The 24624-nt window shown below is 39.8% G+C and overlaps 2 protein-coding genes across 2 annotated transcripts in view; one reads left to right on the plus strand and one right to left on the minus strand.

Annotated features, from left to right (window-relative positions):
• LOC135478111 (UPF0415 protein C7orf25 homolog) overlaps positions 1-10504 on the minus strand; it is a gene marked incomplete at its 5' end in the record, with an annotated part of 137022 nt that extends 126518 nt beyond the window's left edge. The window contains one exon of the mRNA XM_064758381.1: positions 10385-10504. Within this exon, the coding sequence (XP_064614451.1) occupies positions 10385-10504 (120 nt within the window). The remainder of the gene's footprint in view (positions 1-10384) is intronic.
• A 3124-nt stretch (positions 10505-13628) lies between these two features.
• On the plus strand, positions 13629-24592 carry LOC135477711 (secernin-3-like). Its single transcript, XM_064757903.1, has 6 exons — positions 13629-13701; positions 15593-15741; positions 16809-16996; positions 17641-17846; positions 18518-18760; positions 21958-24592. The coding sequence occupies exons 2-6, from the start codon at positions 15607-15609 to the stop codon at positions 22461-22463; spliced, it is 1278 nt and encodes a 425-aa protein (XP_064613973.1). The 5' UTR covers positions 13629-13701; positions 15593-15606; the 3' UTR covers positions 22464-24592.
• Positions 24593-24624: the final 32 nt, after the last annotated feature.

The following is a 24624-nucleotide window of genomic DNA, read 5'->3' on the forward strand; positions in this document are numbered from 1 at the left end:
ATTGTTCTTCGAGTGCATGTTGTCCTGGCCATCAGACTGGACATAAATCACTGCTACCAATTAGGATTTCTCAAACTTCTGCTTCATCCCCATACATACCGCTCTGTACTAATTCAGTAGACCTTGTTTTCAAAATGTTAATGAGGGCAGGATGACACATTTTATTGCTGGTATTTATATAAATCTAAACAAGACTGACATGTACATGCAAATTGCATGGCTGACAAGTGTATCTATTCCATTGTTGACGTGCACCTACTCCATGGTTGACATGTGCACCTACTCCATGGTTGAGATGTGCACCTACTCCATGGTTGAGATGTGCACCTACTCCATGGTTGACATGTGCACCTACTGCATGGTTGAGATGTGCACCTATTCCACGGTTGAAATGTGCATCTATTCCATGGTTGACATGTGCACCTACTCCATGGTTGACATGTGCACCTACTCCATGGTTGACATGTGCACATACTCCATGGTTGACATGTGCATCTACTGCATGGTTGACATGTGCACCTACTCCATGGTTGAGATGTGCACATACTCCATGGTTGACATGTGCACCTACCCCATGGTTGAGATTGGCACATACTCCATGGTTGACATGTGCACCTACTCCATTGTTGACATGTGCACCTATTCCATGGTTGAGATGTGCACCTATTCCATGAATCTGCCCTACATAATCCAAGCAGATTAACATTCAGATATCACAAAATTAAACCGAATTTGCAGTTGCAGCTAGAATGCACATTTGGTCATTAGTACATATGTACCCAGCGAAATTACATACAAGCTGTCAACAAATTTTCAAATTTCCATGAGAGGTAACCATGACGGATATTGTGTATCTTTTGTTGTTGTTCATATTATGCTTCTTCCTTAAAGGTATTAGCATAATTAGGTCCTTGGAAATGGCCCTGAAGCAGCATCATTTTTATGCTTTTGGGGGAAATAAAACATTATGCTCAGCTTAAGTCAGTGATGTAAGGTATTCTTGTACTCAGCAGTGTTTCAACTGCCAGAACCCCAGTTGCCAAATCTTGGTGGAGCTTATACACTTCGAGTGGGTACTGTGGTGTCAGCAACAACTGATCCTCATGGTTAATTATATGTGTACAATAACCTGATATACTTTCAGCACAATGGCAAAATGACTCACTTTTCAAAGCATTTTGTCCTATATTTTGCTTCTTTTGCCATGTATTGGTATGCAGTGAAAGTATAAGATATATGAATGTTTGCACCAGCCAGAAAATTTTGGCAACATGTCAATCAACCAATCTGGGTGAATTCAACAAACTAACCAGAGTGCTTATAAACAGTACAGCACATTTTGAGATGGAGATCAAACAACTTTTCATATGGGACAAATGCTAGTTCCCAAAGAATCTTTAACATTCAGCTACTTTCAATTCCACTTAGAAACAAAAACATTCATACAATTGGGACATAAAAGTGAAATGAGGGGCCTCCGTGGCTCAGTTGGTTAGCGCACTAGCGCAGCGTAATGACCCAGGAGTCTCTCACCAATGCGATCGCTGTGAGTTCAAGTCCAGCTCATGCTGGCTTCCTCTCCAGCCGTACGTGGGAAGGTCTGTCAGAAACCTGCGGATGGTCGTGGGATTCCCCCGGGCTCCGCCCAGTTTCCACCCACCATAATCCTGGCCGCCGTCGTATAAGTGAAATATTCTTGAGTATGGCGTAAAACACCAATCAAATAAATAAATAAAATTGAAATGCATCGTTCTCATCAATGCTTTTATTAGGCATGCATGGCTGAATTCATGTTTGTTCCTCGGGCAATATTTGTACAATATAACACATATTACCATAAATTCATCACAGTTACATAATAACAAATCAAATCAGAATCAATATCATAAATTTCACACTGGCACTCTCAGTTTCCAAGAGGTAATGTAATTAGAGAACCAGTTGCTAAGGAACAACAACCCTTGCAAATGATGAAGGGAACACAGGAATACTAATTAATTGAGATCAAAATGAAGCTTGATGAATCCTGATTGGTTTCTGCCATCATCATCATCACATCTAATTCAGGTTGTGAAAGCCTGTACTAGTATAATAAAGTTAATTCTACTAATGAGTTCAATGGTCTTGATCATTTTAATGCCTGGGGCAATGTTCATGCAGTAAATTACCAGCTATAAATGTATAAAAGGCAAAGTGAATTCTGTTTTGTTTATTTGGTTGGGGATTTATGCTGTACTCAAAAATAAGTTATTATGGTTTAATTTCTCCCTCATCTGCAATAAAATTGATATATTGTGGTGCCCACACATACCTTAATTCCTCTACCTTTTCACACATGAAAGAGCAACTTTCAGTGCAATTTAGGCACATTTTTAATTCAATTTTGGAGACAAAACTACATTGGTTGGATTGGCCATTTCCAGGGCTTCACAAAAATTACAATTTTAACAGTCTACAAAGCATAATGCCTTCAGAATATGCTTGAATAAACACTTTGAAATCATGTAAAAAGAATTACAGCACCCAAGTATTAGCTGCTGATGTGTATAGTGAGTGAGTGAGTGAGTGAGTGAGTGAGTGAGTGAGTGAGTGAGTAAGAGCTTGGGGTTTAATGTCGTAGTTAACAATTTTTCAGTCATGTGACGACCAAGGAACGACTTCCTCTTTTAAATTCTTAGGCGTGACTCGACCCAGGATTGCCCCTGGATCTACCATTCCTGAAACGGACGCACTAACAACTGTGTTAGCGGGGCCGGTCTGATCTGTATACATACAGAGCATGTATATGTTGGGGCTCAATCACGTAACTACGTAATTACGTATAAATACCTGACTATAACCTCCTGATTTATCAAAGCTGGAATGAATGAATGAATGATTGATTATGGCTTAACACCACATCGGCAATATCTCAGCCATATCATGGCAAGAACAAGTTAAAAACACAAGGTGATGCAGGTATTCGATATGGCAGTGAAAATGTCAAGCATGAAACAAAAGTGTTCGGACATGTTTAAAATCAGATAAGAAAAAACAAAAAAGGGTAAAACTCTAAAACCATTACATCCTTAAAAATAGTTTATCTAGAAAAACTGTGTACGTATCTTTTTATCTATATATATTAATAATAATAAATAATAATGAAAATTTATATCTTATGATAAAGGCCAATGGCCCTCAAATAATTTATGACAACATCGCTATTAAAACTGGAGACAACTTGGATTTGAACATAGGTGAAGTTCTAAATCATCATAAGTTTGGTGACATAAATCATCATAATTTTGGTGACATATTTCAACAGTGTATCCTTATAGAATGGGAAAGTCTTAATCTTAATATAGAGGACAGATCCAAATTTTTATTTACACATACAGCGTAATTAAGTCTCAGTCCTCTTCCGTGAGGTTATCCAAAATATGCGCCGCAAAAATATAAAGTAAAAAAAAATACACAACTGAAAACCCACGAAGAGCACAATGATTTTAGACGAGAATGAATTGGTGTACATGTAGTACCAATTTAATGTTTACAGAATCTGTAGTAGAGTTTTGCAACAAGCCTGTAGTACAGAGCAAACTGTAAGACCGTAAACTGTAAATGTTACCAGGGTAGGCCTATATCTGTGTATATGTACATGTATACAACTGAAATTACTACCATGTTAAGATGATTTCTTGGGATTTAACATTAACCGATCATATCTGAGTCACATTAATGGTCATCATTAGACAAAACCAAAAACACCTCACTCAGTAAATTTATTTATTTGATTGGTTTTAAGCCAGACTCAAGAATATTTCACTTATACAATGGCGGCCAGCTTTATGGTGGGAGGAAACCGAGCAGAGCCCGGGGGAAACCCACCACCATACACGGGTTGCTGGCAGACCGTCCCACATACGGCCAGAGAGGAAGCCAGCATGAGCTGGACTTGAACTTGACAGCGACCGCATTGGTGAGAGGCCCCTGGGTCATTACGCTGCGCTATAGCCCGCTAACCAAGTCAGCCCCAGGGGCGCCCCAGTCCATTTATAAAGACACATTATACCTGCACTCAGTTAATTGGCAACCACTTCATAAGAGATCAAACGCATCACAAGTACAGGTATTGCTTTTCAAGATTATTGTTTTCCCAGATGCAGACAGACTGATTAGCCCAGTCTTAGGTTCCCTTCAGCTGAGATCAAAGCAAGGAAGTATAGCAAGACTGCTAATTGTGTAGACTTGGGTCTGGGTATGACTAGGGAATGAAGACAAGTCTCATGTGTAGTATGAACACCTGACAAAACATCTAATCACTTAGTCACAGCCATTCCACACACCCCAACAACAGAGTGACATCAACATTATGATAACAAAGTTTGAAAACAGTCTTTAATTAGACTGATATGTGTATGTATGGAAAAGTGTGACAGGATAATCAGGTAACCTTGCCCGGGGAAAGGCAACAGGTTAGCTATCACTAACATTTGGGGATGCTAGGTGGTAGGCAAATAACTGACCCAAACACAAAATCAGAGTGTGTGATGGGTACTGCTGTCATCTGGGTGACCAGCCAGGCTGATGACCATCCAAGGTGGTGACTAACTCCACACTGCCCTGTTCACAATAGGGCTGGACTTTTATAGCCCCAGTGCGAACTTTAGAGAAAGCATTTAATTACCCAGCTGTGGGTGTCCACTCAGTACATGATTTAACTAAGATTCCTGTTTTCAAAACACTGGAAACACTGCATTCAAAGACAGTCTAAAAGGTACATGTAACAATATTTAACTGCTACTTAATCTGCTATTTAAACTCCAGAGGTATGCAAAATCTGAAAAACCTTCTCCCTCTACTTTTATAACTAAACATCATTTAATCGCTTTGAAACCACACTCACTCATTTAATTTTACTGTAACTCTTTAATAACTTCTTAAATATCATTCCACCTGCAAGCTAGTAACCATGATGACAAGGTACAAGTTAATACAAACACAGTCATACGCAATATCCCTACGAGAAGAATTTCTTCCCTAAACTCTTTAAACAAACACATCCGTGTTGCCAAAATCCTAACTACAGCCTTATTACAATCATCAGTGCGATAACGACTACACAAAGACTGTCCAAACTGAATGGCTCCTGGGTCATGTCAGCATAAAACTGGCAAAACATTGAAACAGATGAACTATGTGCATTTCATATCATTACTAAGATTGCAGTCAGGCTCTACAATGATTCTTGCTTGATACACTGAATAGTTTCCTAACGAATCAGAAGGCCCAATTTTACTCAAGGAACCAACAGATTCACCAATGTACACAACATGGTACAATTTTTGTTCCCACCAGTCCAATGCCAAAAACCAACTCAACAGCACCTTTTTATCCACAAAGATACATCTAGCAGAAGCTACACGTAGTGTACCATAGAAGCCTTGCTTTACCATCTGGCAGAAGCTAGTGTACCATCTAAGCAGAGCCTAGTGCACCTTCTTACCCAACAGCTTGCTGTACCATCTAGCAGGAGCTAGTGTATCATTCAAGTCAGCACATTGCTTTACCATTCTAGTGAACACATTGCTTTACCATCTGGCAGAACCTAGTGTACCATCCAAGCCAACAGTTTGCTTTACCAACTAGCATGACCTTGTGTACCATCCAAACCGACACCTTACTTTGCCATTCAGCAGGAGCTAGTGTATCATTCAAGTCAACACATTGCTTTGCCATCTAGCAGAACCTAGTGTACCATCCAAGTCAACAGCTTGCTTTACCATCTAGCAGGATCTTGCGTACCATCCAAACTGACAGCTTACTTTGCCATCCAGCAGGAGCTAGTGTACCATCCAAGCTAACATTTTGCTGTACCATTCAAGTCACCACATTGCTTTACCATCTAGGAGAACCTAGTGTACCATCCAAGCCAACAACTTGCTTTACCATCTAGCAGAACCTAGTGTACCATCCAAGGCAACAACTTGCTTTACCATCTAGCAGAACCTAGTGTACCATCCAAGGCAACAACTTGCTTTACCATCTAGCAGAACCTAGTGCACCATCCAAGCCAACAACTTGCTTTACCATCTAGCAGAACCCAGTGTACCATCCAAGCCGACAACTTGCTTTACCATCTAGCAGAACCTAGTGTACCATCCAAGCCGACTACTTGCTTTACCATCTAGCAGAACCTAGTGTACCATCCAAGCCGACTACTTGCTTTACCATCTAGCAGAACCTAGTGTACCATCCAAGTCGACTACTTGCTTTACCATCTAGCAGAACCTAGTGTACCATCCAAGCTAACAACTTGCTTTACCATCTAGTAGAACCTAGTGTACCATCCAAGCCAACAACTTGCATTACCATCTTGCAGAACCTAGTGTACCATACAAACCGACATCTGGCTTTACCACAGTGTACCATAGAAGCCTTGCTTTTCCATCTAGCAGAAGCTAGTGTACCATCTAAGCAGACCCTAGCGCACCTTCTAACCCAACAGCTTGCTGTACCATTTAGCAGGACCTAGAGTACCATCCAAGCCAACAACTTGCTTTACCATCTAGTAGAACCAAGTATACCATCCAAGCCAACAACTTGCTTTACCATCTAGCAAAACCTAGTGTACCATCCAAGCCAACAACTTGCTGTACCACTGCTTTACTATCTAGCAGAGCCTTGCTTTGCCATCTAGCAGCAGTTGGTGTACCATATAAGCCAACACCTTACTTTACCAAACAGTCAGTGAATCAAAGTCCTTTCAATGACACTATCACTCATATTCTCATATTTTAATATTCATATTATTACAATGACATGGTTATTACACAATATCCATTTCAAAGTTCTGATCTGCCTTACTTAACACCAAAACAAAGCTATCTAACTGAGTCAGCAACACATTTCAGCTTTGAGCTGTCAGCTGTCTATACAGAAGTGTGAAACCCAGCTGCCTGGGCTCAGAAGTCCAGAGGCTGAAGACCAATGTTCTGGTCCAGGGAGAAGTGGTGGGAAATTGGTTTTGCATATCTTGAACTGTATTTGGGAAGCGTTTGCTGGCAAATGTAGACATATTCTGTTATTATGCAACATGAAAATATCACACAATAATATTATGAAATATTTTTGTGTGAACAAATGTGAGATTTAATACATTCACTATGAGAATGTGATTTCTGATTCAAAACAGGAGAGTTGACAGGTTTGCACCTATATGCTTATATTACCAATACTATTCTGGTACTATTTATGAATATTACACAACAGCAGTTTCAGCCTATATCCATTAGTTAGAGGGCTCCAGGGAAAGAACTACACCTTCCTCATCACCATCTACCAAAAACAACAATGAGTAATGACCATAAATAATAAAGACCATAAATCAAATGCTATAGACATCTTCCCTAAAACCAATGGACAGTGGCATGACCCACTGATACATGAAAACGTACACCTGGATACAAATGCCTTGATTCGTTACTGTATAATATTTCATGTAAAGTTTTGTGTGTAAAAATGCACTCTCTGTAGCATTATATAGCCTCAAAAATTTTTCTATTAAGAAATTAAGCAAAATTCACACCAAAAAACCCCCAAAAAACAGCTAAGGTGGATGAATCAAAGAGAACCAACCAAAATATGTGCCTTGAAAAATGTTGTACTTTAGGTGAAATACAGTACTTAATGCTCTACTCAAGACTTCTTCCTTCATGTGATAGCAGTGAGATTTACGATTGGAAGAAATAAAGTTAAGCTCCGCGTCTTTAATTCCCTCTCCATCGGCAACCCTATGACAGACATGACAAAAACTATGAGCTGGATTTGAGCAGGAAATGCCATGGTTCACAGGCCAATCAACCTTTACAAGGCTTGACTTACTCGGCAAATGCTGCTTTGAGATCATTCACAGTTTCCGAATTTTGCTTTGTTATGTCTGGACCAAATTTAGAGGTTTGCTGGTTCATGGAAGTCAGTTATTTTGACACAAATTACTGAAATCACTGAATGTAACAGGAACTTAAGGTTTAATTCTTAATATAAGTACACTATGTAGTTGTTTTAACAACCGCTTAATCTTAGCTCAATTTCAACAGACCAGTGCAACTATTTTCTCCTGCCATCTACAAATCTCTTAAGCACTTATTTTTGTCACACTATAAAAAAAAATTTCAAGGAAGGGCTTTTCTAATTTTCAAAAAGCACTCCATCACTTACTCCTGACAGAGACGGTGTTAGTTTTCCTGAAGCAAACAAGACACATGCCCCCAAGATCATTACTCAGTGTCTCTGGGAGTGTGCCTTAAACAACCTGCTGTGGCTTTTGTGCAAGGAAACACATGATAGAGGGAGAATGGCAGACAAGTCTACCATTATAGATCACAGAACTCTTTCCATGATGGATTAAATAACATATGAACTTGGTTGGTTGGATGTCCACATGCATTTTGAGGCTGAATTTCTCAATACATATAGCTTCATTCCTAATATTCATACCACAGCTAAGTTCTGATAGTGAGTGGACAATAGTCTTCGAAAATGATTGCACAAGCTTGTGCTGATGACAAAAATATTCAACTGCCCACACAAATTTTCCTCTACAATGAGTAATGATTGAATTATGTACACCAATGTTTTATAGCTCTGCAGGCATCACTATCCATAACATAACTGCATGGGAAACATTTTGTCATCGCAAGCCATTATTTATTTATTTCTTTCTTTGATTGGTGTTTTACGCCGTACTCATGAATATTTCACTTATACGACGGCAGCCAGCATTTTGGTGGGAGGAAACCGGGCAAAACCCACGACCATCCGCAGGTTGCTGACAGACCTTCCTGCACACGGCCAAAGAGGAAGCCAGCAAGAGCTGGACTTGAACTCACAGCGACCACATTCATGAGAGACTCCTGGGTCATCACAAGTCATTAAAAATTGCACCTAAATTTCATTCACCCAGTTTTTTGTTCTAAAAACAAATCAACAGACATCCATGTCTGGTTTCTATTTCAATGTGACGCAGGGATGTCCTAGTAAAAGCATTTGTATCAGTATGTATGGTTACTCTATTAGTGTGAAATACCCAAATCCATTTTATTGTCTTCTACCACACTAAACCATCATAATATGTCATAAACACTACACATTTGTGCACATAGATGCAGACTTACAATTAACAAAAAGAAATAAATTTATTTATTTATCTGATTGGTGTTTTACGCCGTACTCAAGAATATTTCACTCATACGACTGCTGGTCAGCATTATGGTGGGTGGAAACCGGGCAGAGCCCGGGCAAAAACAAATAAAACCTGCCCACTTACATGTAGCATTTGTTTTAGAATGTTAAACTGGGTCATTAAAACATGTTCACAGGTTGATAACTTATTAGCTATTAGAACACTGTTCAGACTTAGTTTTTCACTTTCCTACACTACGTCCTGATTTCCACTAAATATATGTTTATGCTGTACAGTGTAGTACATAACTTTAACAGAAAATTTCTGTACTCTGAGTTGTACATCTTGAATAAATAAAGTAGCTTTGCACATTAGCAATCATAATTGATATTGCTGCAAGCAGGTCAACTCGATGCCCCACAAATTGCTATCGTGCGCTCAGTCTATTTACTCATTACTTATAACAGTTACATGTATACTTTCTTTCTTGAAATAAAATTCCAAGTCCTTTTTGGACTTGTCCTTTTGTTTGTCCCATTTCGACATCTTAGAAAACATCGGAGCAACCAAATTTCTAGTTCTAATTTATATGAACACTCCAAAGGTTTATTATACTTTCAATATTTCATAATCTGAGGTTTATACAAAGAACATCCCTGTGAATACCTTAGGTGTATACCTAAAGTGTCTAATATTTCTTGGGTGGAGTAAGGGAGACAACTTATAGATACACAAAGGCACACTAAAGGTGGGGGGGGGGGGGGGGGGGGGGGGGGGGTAACTCTCATTTCAATCAAGGATATTGCTTTCAATGAATTGCTAGATAATGAATTTTCACACAAATGCTCTAACATTAACTAGCTTTGATCAAATTTTCCTTGTTAAATAGACAAATTAAAGGTGCAATGTAATATTTTTAAATTATGGGACTAAAATGGCCTAAATTCAAAAAGGGATTAAATATAGCAGCTGTTGGTGTATAAAGAATCACTTGTGAATTGTATGGGACATTACATCTTGAATTACTTGCCAAAGTTAATATGAAAGACTAGAGTTTTCTACAACACAAGGTAAAAAAAAAAATCATCAAATATAACCCTCAAAATGTTGTAGTGATTTAGTATCTATGAAAACAAAACATAAAGACTTCAACAAACAAAATGATTTAGAAAATGTTTAATTAACAAAGCCCAAAAAGTAACGAATAGTGATTGGACTTACCGACTGCAGAAACTTCAACTCTGACTGACATTTCTTCTTCAGCTTGTGAATCCCTTGAACTTGAATTCTTTCACATCGACCAATGAAATCCTCCGCAATTTGATATAGGTCAGTAAAGGGTCAGAGTTCAAGGCTGAGATTGAACTTAAGTCTTGAGTCAGGGTTGTGGAATCTGCAGCACAAGCCATCTTCGCACCTTTGAATTCTATAAAAAAGAATGCAAAAACACAGTTACAAAAAAAATTTCCATGAAAAAGTACTGATAGTTTTCTTAATTACTCTTTTATGATATAGCTAAACTTTAAAACCATTGCCGCGGAGGTGGCCGAGGTGGTTAGTGTGCAGGCGCGGCACCATTTCCCAGGAGTTTCTCACCAATGTAGTCACTGTGAGTTCAAGTCCATGCTGGCTTTCTGTCAGGCCAATAGTCTCTGTCCGGATTCCTACGACCATTACACCAGTCATCGTCCTATCAGTAGAATATTCTGGAGTACACCGTAAAACACCAATCAAATAAACAAATTTATAACGATGTATGTGAACACAAGCCAATGAGTACAGGTAAAACTATTTCAGGAAATATGAGCAATATTTAGTATTATAATACTTTTATTTCTTATGATTTTATCGGTTGATACCTGGGTTTACAGTGACGACCCAGATTAGATTCGTTTTTTTCTTTTCCCTTTTTTTTCTGGATTGTAGTATAGTACCATACTCAACAATTGTTCATTTCATACAAAATGGAATCCAGTATTTTGTGAGTAGATAAAACAAGCCTGTCCAGAGCAAACTTCATGAGATGGCACTCAAGCTTAGAGGTGGAGTAAATCAGAGCACCCGGAGTAAATCACCAACCTTAGCTGGTAACCTCACAAACTTTCTGACAACCTTCCTGACACTTCCTGACAAACTTCCTGACAAACTCCCTGACACTTCCGGACAATCTTCCTGACACTTCCTGACAAACTTCCTGACAGCCACAGCTGGATTTTAATATGCTGCATTATTGGTCAAGCACCTGATGGTTGTGCCGAGCCAACGCTTTAACAGTCTGAGTCAGCGCTTTAACCATCTGAGCCAGCCCTCTAACCATCTGAGCCAGCACTTTAACTGTCTAAGCCAGCCCTTTAACCATCTAAGCCAGTGCTTTAACCATGCGAGCCAGCGCTTTAACCATCTAAGCCAGTGCTTTAACCATGCGAGTCAGCGCTTTAACCATGCGAGCCAGCGCTTTAACCATCTGAGCCAGCGCTTTAAACCTTTTGAGCCAGTGCTTTAACCATGTGAGCCAGCGCTTTGACTTTTTGAGCTAGCGCCGTAACCGTCTGAGCCAGTGCTTTAACCATGCGAGTCAGCGCTTTAACCGTTTGAGCCAGTGCTTTAACCATCTGAGCCAGTGCTTTAACCTTTTGAGCCAGTGCTTTAACCATGTGAGCCAGCACTTTAACTGTTTGAGCCAGTGCTTTAACCATCTGAGCCAGTGCTTTAACCTTTTGAGCCAGTGCTTTAACCATGTGAGCCAGCGCTTTAACCTTTTGAGCCAGTGCTTTAACCATCTGAGCCAAAGCTTTAAACCATCTGAGCCAGTGCCTTAACCATGTGAGTCAGTGCTTTAACCATTTGAGCCAGCGAGCCTCTTTAACCATTGAAAGGCAGTGCCTTGACCACGCGACCATAATTGGTTCGTTACCTGTATCACATTTATTTACTTATTTCATTATTGTTGTATACCATACTCAAGAAAATTTTACCCTTAATGCAGTCGGCATTATGGTGGGAGGAAATTGGGCTCCGGTAGACCCATGACCATTCACAGGTTGCTGAGACCTTCCCACGTATTGCTGTATTTTACAGCTTTGGAGTAAACGAAGGTCCAGGCTGATTTTCTTTGTTATCAAAAATAGTGTAAGGCACGGGCAAATGAAAGACACCAACCTGGCAAATGAAAGCCATCAACCATAGAGCAGTGGAAAGACGGCGGCAGTGGCACAGGAATGTGTGCCGTGGAAGTCTTCATGGCGAAAATAAATCTATTCTAAAGTGAGTAGGGACATCTGGTGGTGGTGCAATGGGTTTGGAAAGCAGGTCTTTAGGTTGGTGTGTTTTATTTGCATGAGGCTTTCTAATAGCAAAGAGAATCGGCCTGGACCTTCATAGAGTATGAAATTAAACTGTAAGCATCGAGACTCCAACGGCACTAGGCCAGTATAACTGTATAAGAAAAGGAGTTGGAGTGTTTCAGGGTTAACTTTATGTTTATGACAATTTTGTGATCCTTGGACAAAGGGTCTACTACCAGGGGATTAATTACACTGAACAGCGTTAAACAGCTGACTCAGTGGGTCAACAGCAAACCGTGAATCTTAAACTTGAGTGTGGTGTCACGTGGTAAAGTGACGTCGATTCATTGAGGAAACAGTTTTTCACAATGACCATCGGAGAAGGAGCTCACTGACTAACAACAGGGTCTCCCTGATCTTTACAAGTGACAATTCCAAGACAAAAAGTTTGGATTTGCTCAACATGCTGAAGGGTATATGATAGAGGATTCAAATATCGACATCCAACACACGTTTCACGTCTTTATGTTTGCCATATTCAAAAGGAAAGAAAAAAGTGCTTCACTGAACGAAAATTCAGATTTACAGTATACACAGCAGTAAAGTGTTATTGCAAGTTCCAACACAAGGCAGCTGTCAAAACACCTACATTTGACTTTCGCTCTTACATGTGTCCAAATGATAACGCTGTCAACGCTGGCCTAGAGACGTCAGCTGGTGGGCCCACACACATTTCTTTCGGAGTTGCCGTTCCTGATTTGCAGTCACACTAGCTGACACTTGCAAAAACACACAGCAGGGTGATTATGTCCTTTTCATTTACTCAACAAATCATACATTTTGAAATATTCTTGACATATTTTCATCCACAGTGCTTTTGTTTGTGACTGTAGTGTAGGTTTATGTTTAGAATTATCAGTTTTTACCCATTTCCTTTTAATTTGGAAAAAGAAATTATGTTTATTTTGTGTTTGTCTTTTTTTTATCTTTCTTGGCTATAGGTGACTCGATTTACAATAGTCAAAAAACCCAAAATAACTGCAAACTGACGAAGTGGAGCAGAAATCCCAGGGACAATCAAGGGCGATCATCACTAGATGAAAAACGTTGACATCGATTTTCAGTTTCCAAGTCAAGCATTGTATAGATGGCGCTGCACTGCTATGTGTCATCCGCATCATTAGGTTATCAACATCTGATAGACGAAAACACTACCGCTAGGCTGGTGCACACAGTAAAATTTCATCGCCGCTGGTGAGTTTATTCATTTTCTAGAACCGTGTAATTTAACCATTATGGATGTAAGTTGCTGGGATGTCATCGTTACAGTTGCAAACTTCAGTCATGTGCGGAATTTGCAAATTGGCCAGGCGTGGAATTAGAACCGGTTTGTCCTTCGCCGTATACGTCCAGTGTCAGATTGTCATGGAATAACGGTCTAGTCGTCAACCTTCAAGTCAACGCCATGTACCGGTACAGACAGAAATCTATTAATGGTTATCTGAGCCAAATGCAGCTTTTTAAACTAGGCTCCCCGGCTTTGAGACCCCAGATTTGGGCTAAAACTGAGAAATTGCCTCTGACTAATATAAATATGCAAACGAGCAACAAAGACAGGTGTTTATTAAGAACTAAGGGTAAAGAACACATTTTCAGCATTAAAAAAAAAATGAAAAAATTATAGAAAAAAAAAGTTGGGAAACCCTGATGTTGGCTGCACGTGTGTGGCTCAAAGTCAAAAAAAAATTATCACTGATGTGCCAAAGAAGTACTGCATTAACATGTGGCCTTGCTACTGTTAGGCTCTACAGTATAGATGGTTACCCATCTATACTATAGAGCCTACCAGTAGCAAGCTTTGGTCTGAGCATTAGTGTCTGATCCAGATCTTGTGGTCCCATGGATGTGTCTGCCCTTTTTGTTTTGAATTGCGGCCACCTGGGAACTTAATTTAGCAGACAATAGGGTGAACAATGACATCTATGGGATTGAACAATGACCGGTGATACTATTCTGAGAAAAACAGTTGATTATAACCAGAAATTATACTATGTTATACAATGTTCAGAACAAAAATATAATAACCAGAAGTTGTACTACAGTATATGTTAGACAACCATGTCAGTTGTGAAGGCCAACAATATCTGGTTCTGGACTAACATAAGACTGTAAATGAAGTAGTTTTGTATTAATACCGGCTCAAACTTTATTTAGATAATTTTTTTCACCACCTGGCCATTGTTTGCATCAGATATATTATGTTGGTGCAAGTAATGTGTAGGCAAATGCCCAGATATCCAAGGACTCATGTTGAGAAGTGAAAAGATGACACATTTGAGAATGGGGAGGGAAGGAAATGAAAAGTTATGTACGCCCCAAAAGCAGATCTTGCCAGAGGCCCCTAACCACAATTCAGATGATTCACTTTTGTACCGGGCAGAATGCCAGCTTGGAAAGAAATTGCGATCAAAATTTTTAATTCCCCTATTTCTCTCTGTTCAAATTCTGTTTAGAATTGATGCCTTTGTATGAAAAGATGTTACTCAGAGACACAGGCTCTCAATGAATTAACCAATGTGCAACTGTGAAAAGCATATAACAATGGAGATCAGGATAAATTATGTGAACATGTTCTTGTTGAAACCATGCACAAGAAGATTGCAAGCTGGCACTGAAAAATTTGTGTTACCTTCATACATTTGTGTCTGGGAACCATTTTGTGTGCATAGTAGTACATGTAGGCTAATCATTGAAGGGTTTGATTTTGCTCACGTCGTGATGTGGGCTGTGATATTCACATCAAAGAATCCAGCACTACATACCAAAGGAGAAATCCCATTGGCTACTGCTATCCAATCACACATAAGCACTGGAAAGCTGCATGCTCTCATTGCCTCTGAGAAAATCTACCAGAATCTTGAGTGTAAATCTATAGTACAAGAAGGCATTTGCTCATAGTGAATGTTTTACTGTTGAAGTAAACAGAATTCTTTGTCCCTAAGCTAACTTTAATGATGTGAAGGATTGTTTTTGTGACTTGTTTTATGTGAATCCAAGAAACGCCTTGAATGCAATTTTGTAGCTATTATATATTCTTTGATGATTAAAGTTTAATTATTTCTTTTTGTTCTTATGTTTTTTTTAGTGTTTGCTGCAAACATGTTTGTGGTGCTGTCTCCCCATACTGACGAGGGAAAAGTGATATTTGGTAAAAATGCAGACCGCCCGTCCTCCGAGGTACAGGAAGTGATCAGTCTGCCAGCCAAAGACCATCCTGATGGAGACAGTCTGCAGGTGAGGAGGGTCAGAGGTGACCCAGTATGCCAGCAGAGAATTTTTTGTTTTGCATTTGCATTTTATATCCCTCTGTAGCAGTTCATATCCCTCTGTGACAATTCATATCCCCCTGTGGCAGGTGATAGCCCTCTGTAGCAGGTCATATCCCTCTGTAGCAGTTCATATCCATCTGTAGCAGTTCATATCCCTCGTATGTACATCGTTCTCTGGGCACACTACATAGGACACCTGTACTTGATCATTATTTAACAGGATCTGTCTCTTCAAAAGCACTCAAAATATGACACATACCTGCTTCAAGCAGACTTCAGTTATTACATGTTTATTTATAGTCCCCTCCTGGCTTGTCTGTCAGTCTGGCTGTCACGCATCATTTTTCTGCACTTTTTTTGTTCTTATTAAATTGAAATTTGGTACTGTACATAGTTTGATCATGAGGACTTAAAATCAAATTGTTTTAGGACTTTGGCAGTTGCCCGCCAGTTGAATTAAAACTAGGTACATGGCTTCACCTTGACAAATTAGAGATCCAGTCTGAGTTCTGTTTCTTTTTTGTCTTGATTGTAACAGTTTTCCGGGCTTTTTTCAAAACAGTTATGTCTAAATTGAATCAGTGTACAGACCAAGTTTGTCTTCAGCTTCGGCTATTTTAAATTCCACAATACTTCCACAATGCTTGTCGCTTCAGGACTGGTAGATCCAGGATCAATCCTTGATCGAGTCACACCTAAGACTTTAAAAGAGGAAGTTGTAACTTCCTCGCTTGGCGTTCAGCATGAAAGGGATAGTGCAACGACTGGTTGACCCGTATCAGTATAATGGCTCAGGCGGGGCGGCTTACTTGCCTTCGGTAAGTCGTCTCAGTGAAGCAGCACTAAATAAAAGAGCGGTGGAAATCCGTCCTGCAACAAGGGAGGCACATTACACGTACATGCACCCTAATGATTCCTTCGTCGTCATATGACTGAAAAATTGTTGAGTACGACGTTAAACCCCAAGCACTCACTCACTCCACAATGCTTGTTGTTGGACATTATTTTACTAGCATGTGCACTCTGTTACAGTGTACTTACATTGATGTGAAGCAGGTGCCCCACACCTATGCTGTCATCCTCAGTAAACCAGCTTGGTGCTGGGGGGCAGAGATGGGTGCCAATGAGAACGGAGTCTGCATCGGATGTGAAGCAACATGGACAAAGCTCAACTCACCTGATGATTTGATGGAGAAGTTACTTGGTGCAGATCTTGTAAGGTAAAGTTGAGGGGACGCGCCCACGGAAACTTTACTGAAGTGATTATTTTCAAACTGTAACCATAACATTACAGTTACCCAAATTATTGTGGAAAAGGTCCATGTAGGGCCTGAGAAACTATGAAAAGCTCTCGATAATGAAAATAAAACTTCCATGTCCTGGAAAACTTTGATAAGTTAGCCAGATCCTTGAAAAGTAAAGAAGTGTGACCTGTCGTAGTGTATATGTACTGGTTGACACAGTGTTATAAGTAAGTCAGCACTGTAAATATTTCATCATAAAAATGGACCATCTTCCAGGAGACCTCAAATCAAATTTTACATGAATACTGCAACATACATGTATCTGTTTAAAATCAAATTTTTACTTATTTTACTTGGTCTTTAACCAGTTAACTTTCAGTGTACGTGTATATACATGGATAGCTTGTTGAGGCAAGTAACAAGTCTTCCTTTATTCTTTGGTTAACTACCTTGTGAGCTATGGAATCGGTAAGTGTTAGTCTTAGTACACAGTGATCTAGTGTTTAGAATTAGCAGTAAGTTACCAGCCTTTCCAGAATCGTTTTTGTAGAGTTGCTTCTTCCCAGTTGTACATGTTGTAAAAATAAAGGTTCACATATTATTCCTGCTGCTTGTTTTAGACTCGCACTGGAGCGCTCTAAGACAGCACGGGAAGCCGTTGAAGCAGTGACATCCTTGCTGTTGGTGTATGGCCAGGGTGGGCGATGTAGTGAAGAAACAAGTCTGGCAGGCTGGGCACATCACAACAGCTTTCTGATGGTGGACGCAACGGAAGGCTGGCTGCTGGAGACAGTGGGCTCTCACTGGGCTGCAGAAAGACTCACAGGTAAACACTGTCACAATGTGCATGCAAGCCTAAAAAAAAGTTTTCCGTCTGTTTAGAAGATGAAAAATTTTCGACCTACTCACATTAAGATTAAAAAGTTACCATGTGAGATTTGTCCTGTCAAAAAATATTTGGTCCTAGTCAAAAAACAAGTGGTTCAGGACCTGGCTGATACATGTGTAATATAGACAATTTGATGTTCCTTTATTTTACCTAAAGCTTAATGCCTGACCAAGGTACTCATTTTACCCAATTCCAGGAGTTCTTGATTGTAGAAAGATATTTTGATGTTTGTTTGGAAATGTTTCAGAAAACAAAAGTAACAATTTATAACCTCTAAAAATGCATTTTTGAATAAATATTTGTGTCGGACACAGTATTAAATCTACATCAGTTTGGAATATTTCATCAATGAACACAGTTCCCCTAATTAATAATTGAAGGAAACTTCAGCCCATGTCAGGCAGGTGTAAGAATAGTGCCGAAACTTGTCACAGTGTTTGATTTGGAGCATGGAAATTTTCTCAGGAGATATTTTCAGAAGTGGTCAGATTTTTTGAATTCATTTAAATTTTGCAATTAGCTAAAGTGTACGTTATACTCCATGCTGTGGGGTTTTTTTTATATCACATATGAAGAAGCCTAACGTTTTCTGCTGATGTCTTTTGCAGATGGTTCTAGGCATGTTTCTAATGGACTAACAATCCACACAAAAATAGACCTGATGTCAGATGGCTTGATGGAGGTGGCCAAATCACTGGGCTCATACACCGAAAATGGTGGAAAGTTTGACTTTGCCAAATCCTTCTCTGTGGATGGAATGGACCAGTCAGGAACCACTGCTCAAAGTGGCATCCCCATCAAAGGTCGGCAAGAGGAGGGACAGAAAGTACTGGAGCATTTCATTGGGCAAGGTATAACTGGATGAGAATCAAGAATCTAAGGTTATATCTGTAAAGCTAATTTTTAGCTCGCCTGCTTAAAGTTCAGGTGTAGCTTATGTGGTACGTAGGCCTACACATGCATCAGCATCCAGTAACACCTGTAGTAATGTGAAGCGAAATGTTAAAGGACAAGCACATGGTTAAAACATATTTCAGTCGAAAGCAGGATACTCAAGATTTCTAAAAAGTATCATACTTTATTATTTTAATGAGATTTAACGGAATAACGTAGATCAAAATGACAAAACTGCAGAAATGGCTGGTGTCAAGGCAGCCATCTTGAGAATTTTATCTAATCAAAGATGTTGCTGTCAGATTGTGCGGCCTAAGCTTAGCTTTTACCCATTCAATCCATTAAGTAACATATGATAACACAGAGCTATTGCATAAGACATTTTGAGATCCTTTACAATGAGTTAGTCACCTGTAGGGCAGGTCTGTATCATTTACTGACCACAACAGATGTAAAATTAGTTGATTTACAAGCCGTGTAATAATTCAAGGATGGTATCACAAATTATGTCAGACAGTAGCATGCTGTCTTAACCCAAAACAATTTCATTTCCCCAAATACATTTTTTGTTGTTCATCTTAGCATTTAGTCAACAGTTTCTAAATAACAAATATCAGAGACAACTGCATAATTCATTAGGGAAGCCGAAGGTTTATGGGAATAATGTCTTACTCACATATAAGGGGTGTTTTTTTCTGGTTTCTTCTATAAAATACAGTAAAATTGTTGAAGCCCTGTGTTCAAGCCGAGGTGCTTTCTCTGACACCCGTGATAACTACGTCAGCATGGCTTTCAACTTAGAAACATCCTGCAAATGCCCAGATCAGCATCAGTGGTGTTTACAATTATTTCAACTTGTTTCAGAATTGAGCATGAATCTGGTTGTAGAACAATCCTATTGTAATTTTGTCAACATTTAATGGGGTCAAAATCACCAGCACAACCCCCTTCAGAGGTTATGACCTGAACCAGGAATACCCCAGCCCTGCATCTGCAGCTAGGCTATTGAAACACGGGGACTGGAGTTCCTTGTAAATGATATCGTAGGCCTACTGTATCAACAGTTCCAACAGTGGAAGAAATGTTCTTCCAGTACGGTGTGCTTCCATTTTAAGAGAAAACTATGTTTATCACTTGGGCCTTCATTGCCGAAGTCCACAACTTTTATCTGCTATAGGCTACTGGTTAAACTTTCATACCAAAAACACCTTTGATGTTAGAGAGTTAGAGTAAACGTGACGTCACCTTGCTCTCGATAATGGAGACGCGCTGAAGCTGTGACAAGACAAAGTTTCATTAAACTTCTATAGGGTTGGAAAAAATGTAAAGAAAATACTTACTACCGGTTTAAGATACTTTGAATGGTAGTCTTTCAGTGGACATAGATATTAGTCAGGTGCTGTCTTTCACTTTAAAGAGAATATTTCACCTGTATGACAGTAGCCAGCATTATTGTGGGAGCCAGCTGGACAGAGCCTGGAGGAAACCCACAACCATCTGCAGGTTGCTGGCAGGCCTTCTCATGTACGACGATAGAGGAAGGCAGCATGAGCTGAACTTTAACTCAGAGTGACAACATTGGTGAAAGTCTCCTGAAATATTGTGTTACGTTAACACACTAACCTCTCAGCCACAAACCGGCCCTGATAGCACAGTTGGTAGAGCGTCTGCTTCAGGAGGCGGTAGATCCAGGGTCAATCCTGGGTCAAGTCACACCTAAGACCTTAAAAGAGGAAGTTGGAACTTCCTTGCTTGGCGTTCAGCATGAAGGGGATAGTGCAACCACTGGTTGACCCGTATCAGTATAATGGCTTGGGCAGAGCAGCTTACATGCCTTTGGTAAGGTGTCTCATTGAAGCAGCACTACATAAAAGAGCGGTGGAAATCCGCCTTGCAAGAAGGAGGCACATTGCATGCACTTTAAGGATTCCTTTGTGGTCATATAACTGAAAAATTGTTAAGTACGACATTAAACCCCAAGTACGTACTCACTCACTGTCAGCCACGGAGACCCAGTTCCACTTACTTACCTTCCGGCTTACTTGCCTTCGGTAAGTCGTCTCAGTGAAGCAGCACTAAATAAAAGAGCGGTGGAAATCCGTCCTGCAACAAGGAGGCACATTACACATACATGCACCCTAATGATTCCTTCGTTGTCATATGACTGAAAAATTGTTGAGTACGATGTTAAACCCCAAGCACTCACTCACTCACTCACAGTACCTATGCAGGGACATATTTCCCAGCAGTGCCCAATACAGGGACATGTATGCCCCCAGTGCGCGATCTAGGGACATATATCCCCACAGTGCCCGATGCAGGTACATATATACCCACGGTGCCTGATGCAGGGACATATATCCCCACAGTGCCTGATGCAGGGACATATACCTCCAGTGCCCATGCAGGGACATGTATCCCCACAGTGCCCGATGCTGGGACATTCATCCCCACAGTGCCCGATACAGGGACATATTTTCACAGTACCCATGCACGGACATATATCCCCACATTCCCAGATGCAGGGATATAAATCCCCACAGTGCCCGATGCAGGGACATATATCCCCACAGTGCCCATGCTGGGACATATATCCAAACAGTGCCCGATTCAGGGACGTATATCCCCACAGTGCCCGATTCAGGGACATATATCCCCACAGTGCCCAATTCAGGGACATATATCCCCACAGTGCTCGATTCAGGGACATATATCCCCACAGTGCTCATGCAGGGACATATATCGCCATAGTCCCTGATACAGAGACGTATATTCCCACAGCCCATGATGCAGGGACTTATATCCCCAGTGCCCAATACATATATCCCCACAGTGCCCATGCTGGGACTTATATTCCCACAGTCCTCGATGCAGGGACATGTATCCCCACATTGCCTGATGCAGGAACATATATCCCCACAGTGCCAAATGCAAGGATATATATCCCCACAGTGCCCGATGCAGGGGTACATATCCCACAGTGCCCAATGTTAGGGACATATATCCCCACAGTGCCCGAGGCAGGGACATATATCCCCACGTGATGAACAGACTTGCATGTCTTATTGGTGAAAGATGTGGTCTGAAACACACAATACCGTTTTTGTTCTATTTTGAACAATTGCTCACTGATGTTCATATTTTTCCCGTCTAGGTAAATTTGGCCTAAAACAGATGTGTGAAGTATTGCGAGAAGATGAGGGCATCATTTCCATGTCTGGAGCTTTCATCTCTACAGCTAGTCAGATATCTGTATTACCCCCTCCTGAGTCGGAGACACCTGCCTGCCATTGGCTGACGGCCACACCTAACCCACGAATAAGCTTCTTCAAACCCTTTGTCTTCACCCCTAATGCAGACATCGGTACCAACACAAAATCGCCAGACTTTGGAGCGGACGATCCAGTTAGAAAGGTGCCTCGGTTTCAGAGTGAGGTTGATCGTCGACACCCACTTTATCGACTCCATGAAAGGTTTTGCTGGTATCTCGAACAAGAAGATCCAAAAGGCCAGATGCTGCTGGCAAACATCCAGGAGTTGGAGAAAAACTGTTTTGAGGACGTGGAAGAAGGTCTGAAGAATTATGATGAGAAAAATGCTGCCAGAATGTCACAAGTTTTTGATCATATGACTAGTCTAGAGATGAACTTTTACAAGTGAAAATCTTAATCTTATTATTATTGGTATTTATTTTGTTTGTGTATATTTACAAATGTACAAGAGATTCAATAGCTGGCTCTAAAGGTTACCTTGTGAAAATTCTGACCCTTGCTCTACACAGACAGACTGGTATCTTGCCTTGCTCTTCACACGCATACTGGTACCTTTACCCTTGTGCTACAAACACACAGGTAATTTCACATATGCATTTTAAATGTTCTTAAATTGTGGATGTATCAAATTAATATTATTTTGTTGGTGTGACAGGGATGATGACACGTCCACAAACAGCTGCTGTAAATCTTCAGCATTCTCAACCGCTAAAGCTCTTTTTTCCGTGGAATTTATGCATGCAATTATTAGGAAAACAATGCTAAAAATGATTTGTTTGTCATTAAAAATGCAAGATTCGTGTTAAGAAAATTTTTTCTCTACACCTCATAGTTTTCTCAGAATGTTCAAAATATTGGTTGCAGGGATGTTTGAAAAGGTTGAAGAATTAGGGTAAGATGTGGGTGAATAAGATACCTAATCTTGTAACATACCTAATCTTGTAACATACCTGAGATATATGTACTTTCATCTTTCAGTATATCATCAGCCCAGCCATCCTCTGTACAGTACCACACATACATACATGTAGCTTTCAAGTCTGTGATCCTAACCATACCTGGACAGATCTCTTTTGTTTAGATACGATGCAATCTTAGGCCACCATTTTGGCTTTTTATAGATATTTATTTTTTTTATTATTGCCATATTTTAAAATTTGGAGATGGTTTTTGCAATAGAATTTTTAATTCTGTTTTTATTATTGCTTACAACCAAGATCATCCAAGCAGCGTCAATTCTGTATTATCACCCTTTTAAGCTGGATCTCTGCTCTGGCTGTTGATAAAATTAGAGCTTTTGTGATAGCCAGAAGATAGTTAGTCCAGGAAGTTATAGTAAATGCCTAAAATCAGTAGATTATACACCTGTGCAGTTGAAAAGATTGGCTTAAATGTTTTTGCTGTTGCCTTTTACCCAATAGGAAGACTTACATTTGACTGTAGTCAACTCGCTTTACTCGCATGTATACAGTAAAATAAAGGCTCAGTCGGCGCTTACCGTTACATTCTAGGAGTACTCTAATAGTGTAGATATTCTCTTCAGTATACTGTGTGAACATGTTGTCATCAAATTGATTTCGTTTACTATTAATATTAATGATTTCCACTTAGAAGTTTCAAGAGTGGTGCATTTGTTTTTCGGAAAGTTTTGGTGCATTTTAAATATCGATAACTTGTCTGTAATAGCAATGATGTAGGGTGATTAAGTGAAGTGATGTTTTACATATAACATATGCACCTGTATGTCATGTATGTGTATCTCATACCAAGAATAGCCCTGTGGGTTCAAGTCCAACTCATGCTAGCTTCCTGTCCGGCCGTACGTGGGTAGGCCTGCAGCAACCTGTGGATGGTCATGAGTTTCCCAAGGGCTCTGCCCAGTTTCCTCCCACCATAATACTGGTCGCCCTTGTATAAGGGAAATATTCTTGAGTACGCCGTAAAACACCAATCAAATATACAAATACCAGAATAGCAAGAAGAAGACAGTATTAAGTATTATAGTATATATTCATATATATATATATCCATATATATATGTACCAGAACACCACTTTGCCAGCGCTACAAACTTTTGTTTCTGGTTTCTAGTCTTGGCCTCGAACATGGTGTTGAGCTAGTCTGTGTGACTACATGTGCTTGTAACAGGGATAAATGACCTGGATCAGTGAGTGTGAAGTCCAACATAAGCTCACTAGGTTAACGTCAACACCTTGTAACTTTTCTGTGCAGTTATCTGTAATGCTATTATGTAAATCATACATATGCAGATACAAATGTTGTGAATTTTGTTAAGAAGTACATGTTTTTGTTTACTTGACACTTGTTCCTTTTACATAAAGATTGTTGTATTTACATGACATTCCATTGGCTGAACTATCTTCCAGTAACATTACTGTTACATCGACCTTGTGTATTTAATTTCTGTAGTATTACTGTTTGTTTTTTTTTCTTTAAATTTATTTACAATATTTTTGAGTATGGCATAAAACACTAATGAAGTAAATAAATAAAGAAATCGGCTTATTTACAAACTTAAAGTCTTATTT

Source organism: Liolophura sinensis, chromosome 11 (genome assembly GCF_032854445.1).
Source record: "Liolophura sinensis isolate JHLJ2023 chromosome 11, CUHK_Ljap_v2, whole genome shotgun sequence".
In the NCBI taxonomy this organism is placed as follows: Eukaryota; Metazoa; Mollusca; class Polyplacophora; order Chitonida; family Chitonidae; genus Liolophura; species Liolophura sinensis.

What these genes read in the sequence shown, in the direction of transcription:
- LOC135477711 (XM_064757903.1), top strand. Translation starts at nt 15,607, where the DNA reads ATGTTTGTGGTGCTGTCTCCCCATACTGACGAGGGAAAAGTGATATTT. An exon ending in GGCTGCAGAAAGACTCACAG is followed by an intron (nt 17,847 to 18,517) that starts GTAAACACTGTC and finishes TGTCTTTTGCAG; the next exon opens with ATGGTTCTAGGCATGTTTCT. An exon ending in GGAGCATTTCATTGGGCAAG is followed by an intron (nt 18,761 to 21,957) that starts GTATAACTGGAT and finishes TTTCCCGTCTAG; the next exon opens with GTAAATTTGGCCTAAAACAG.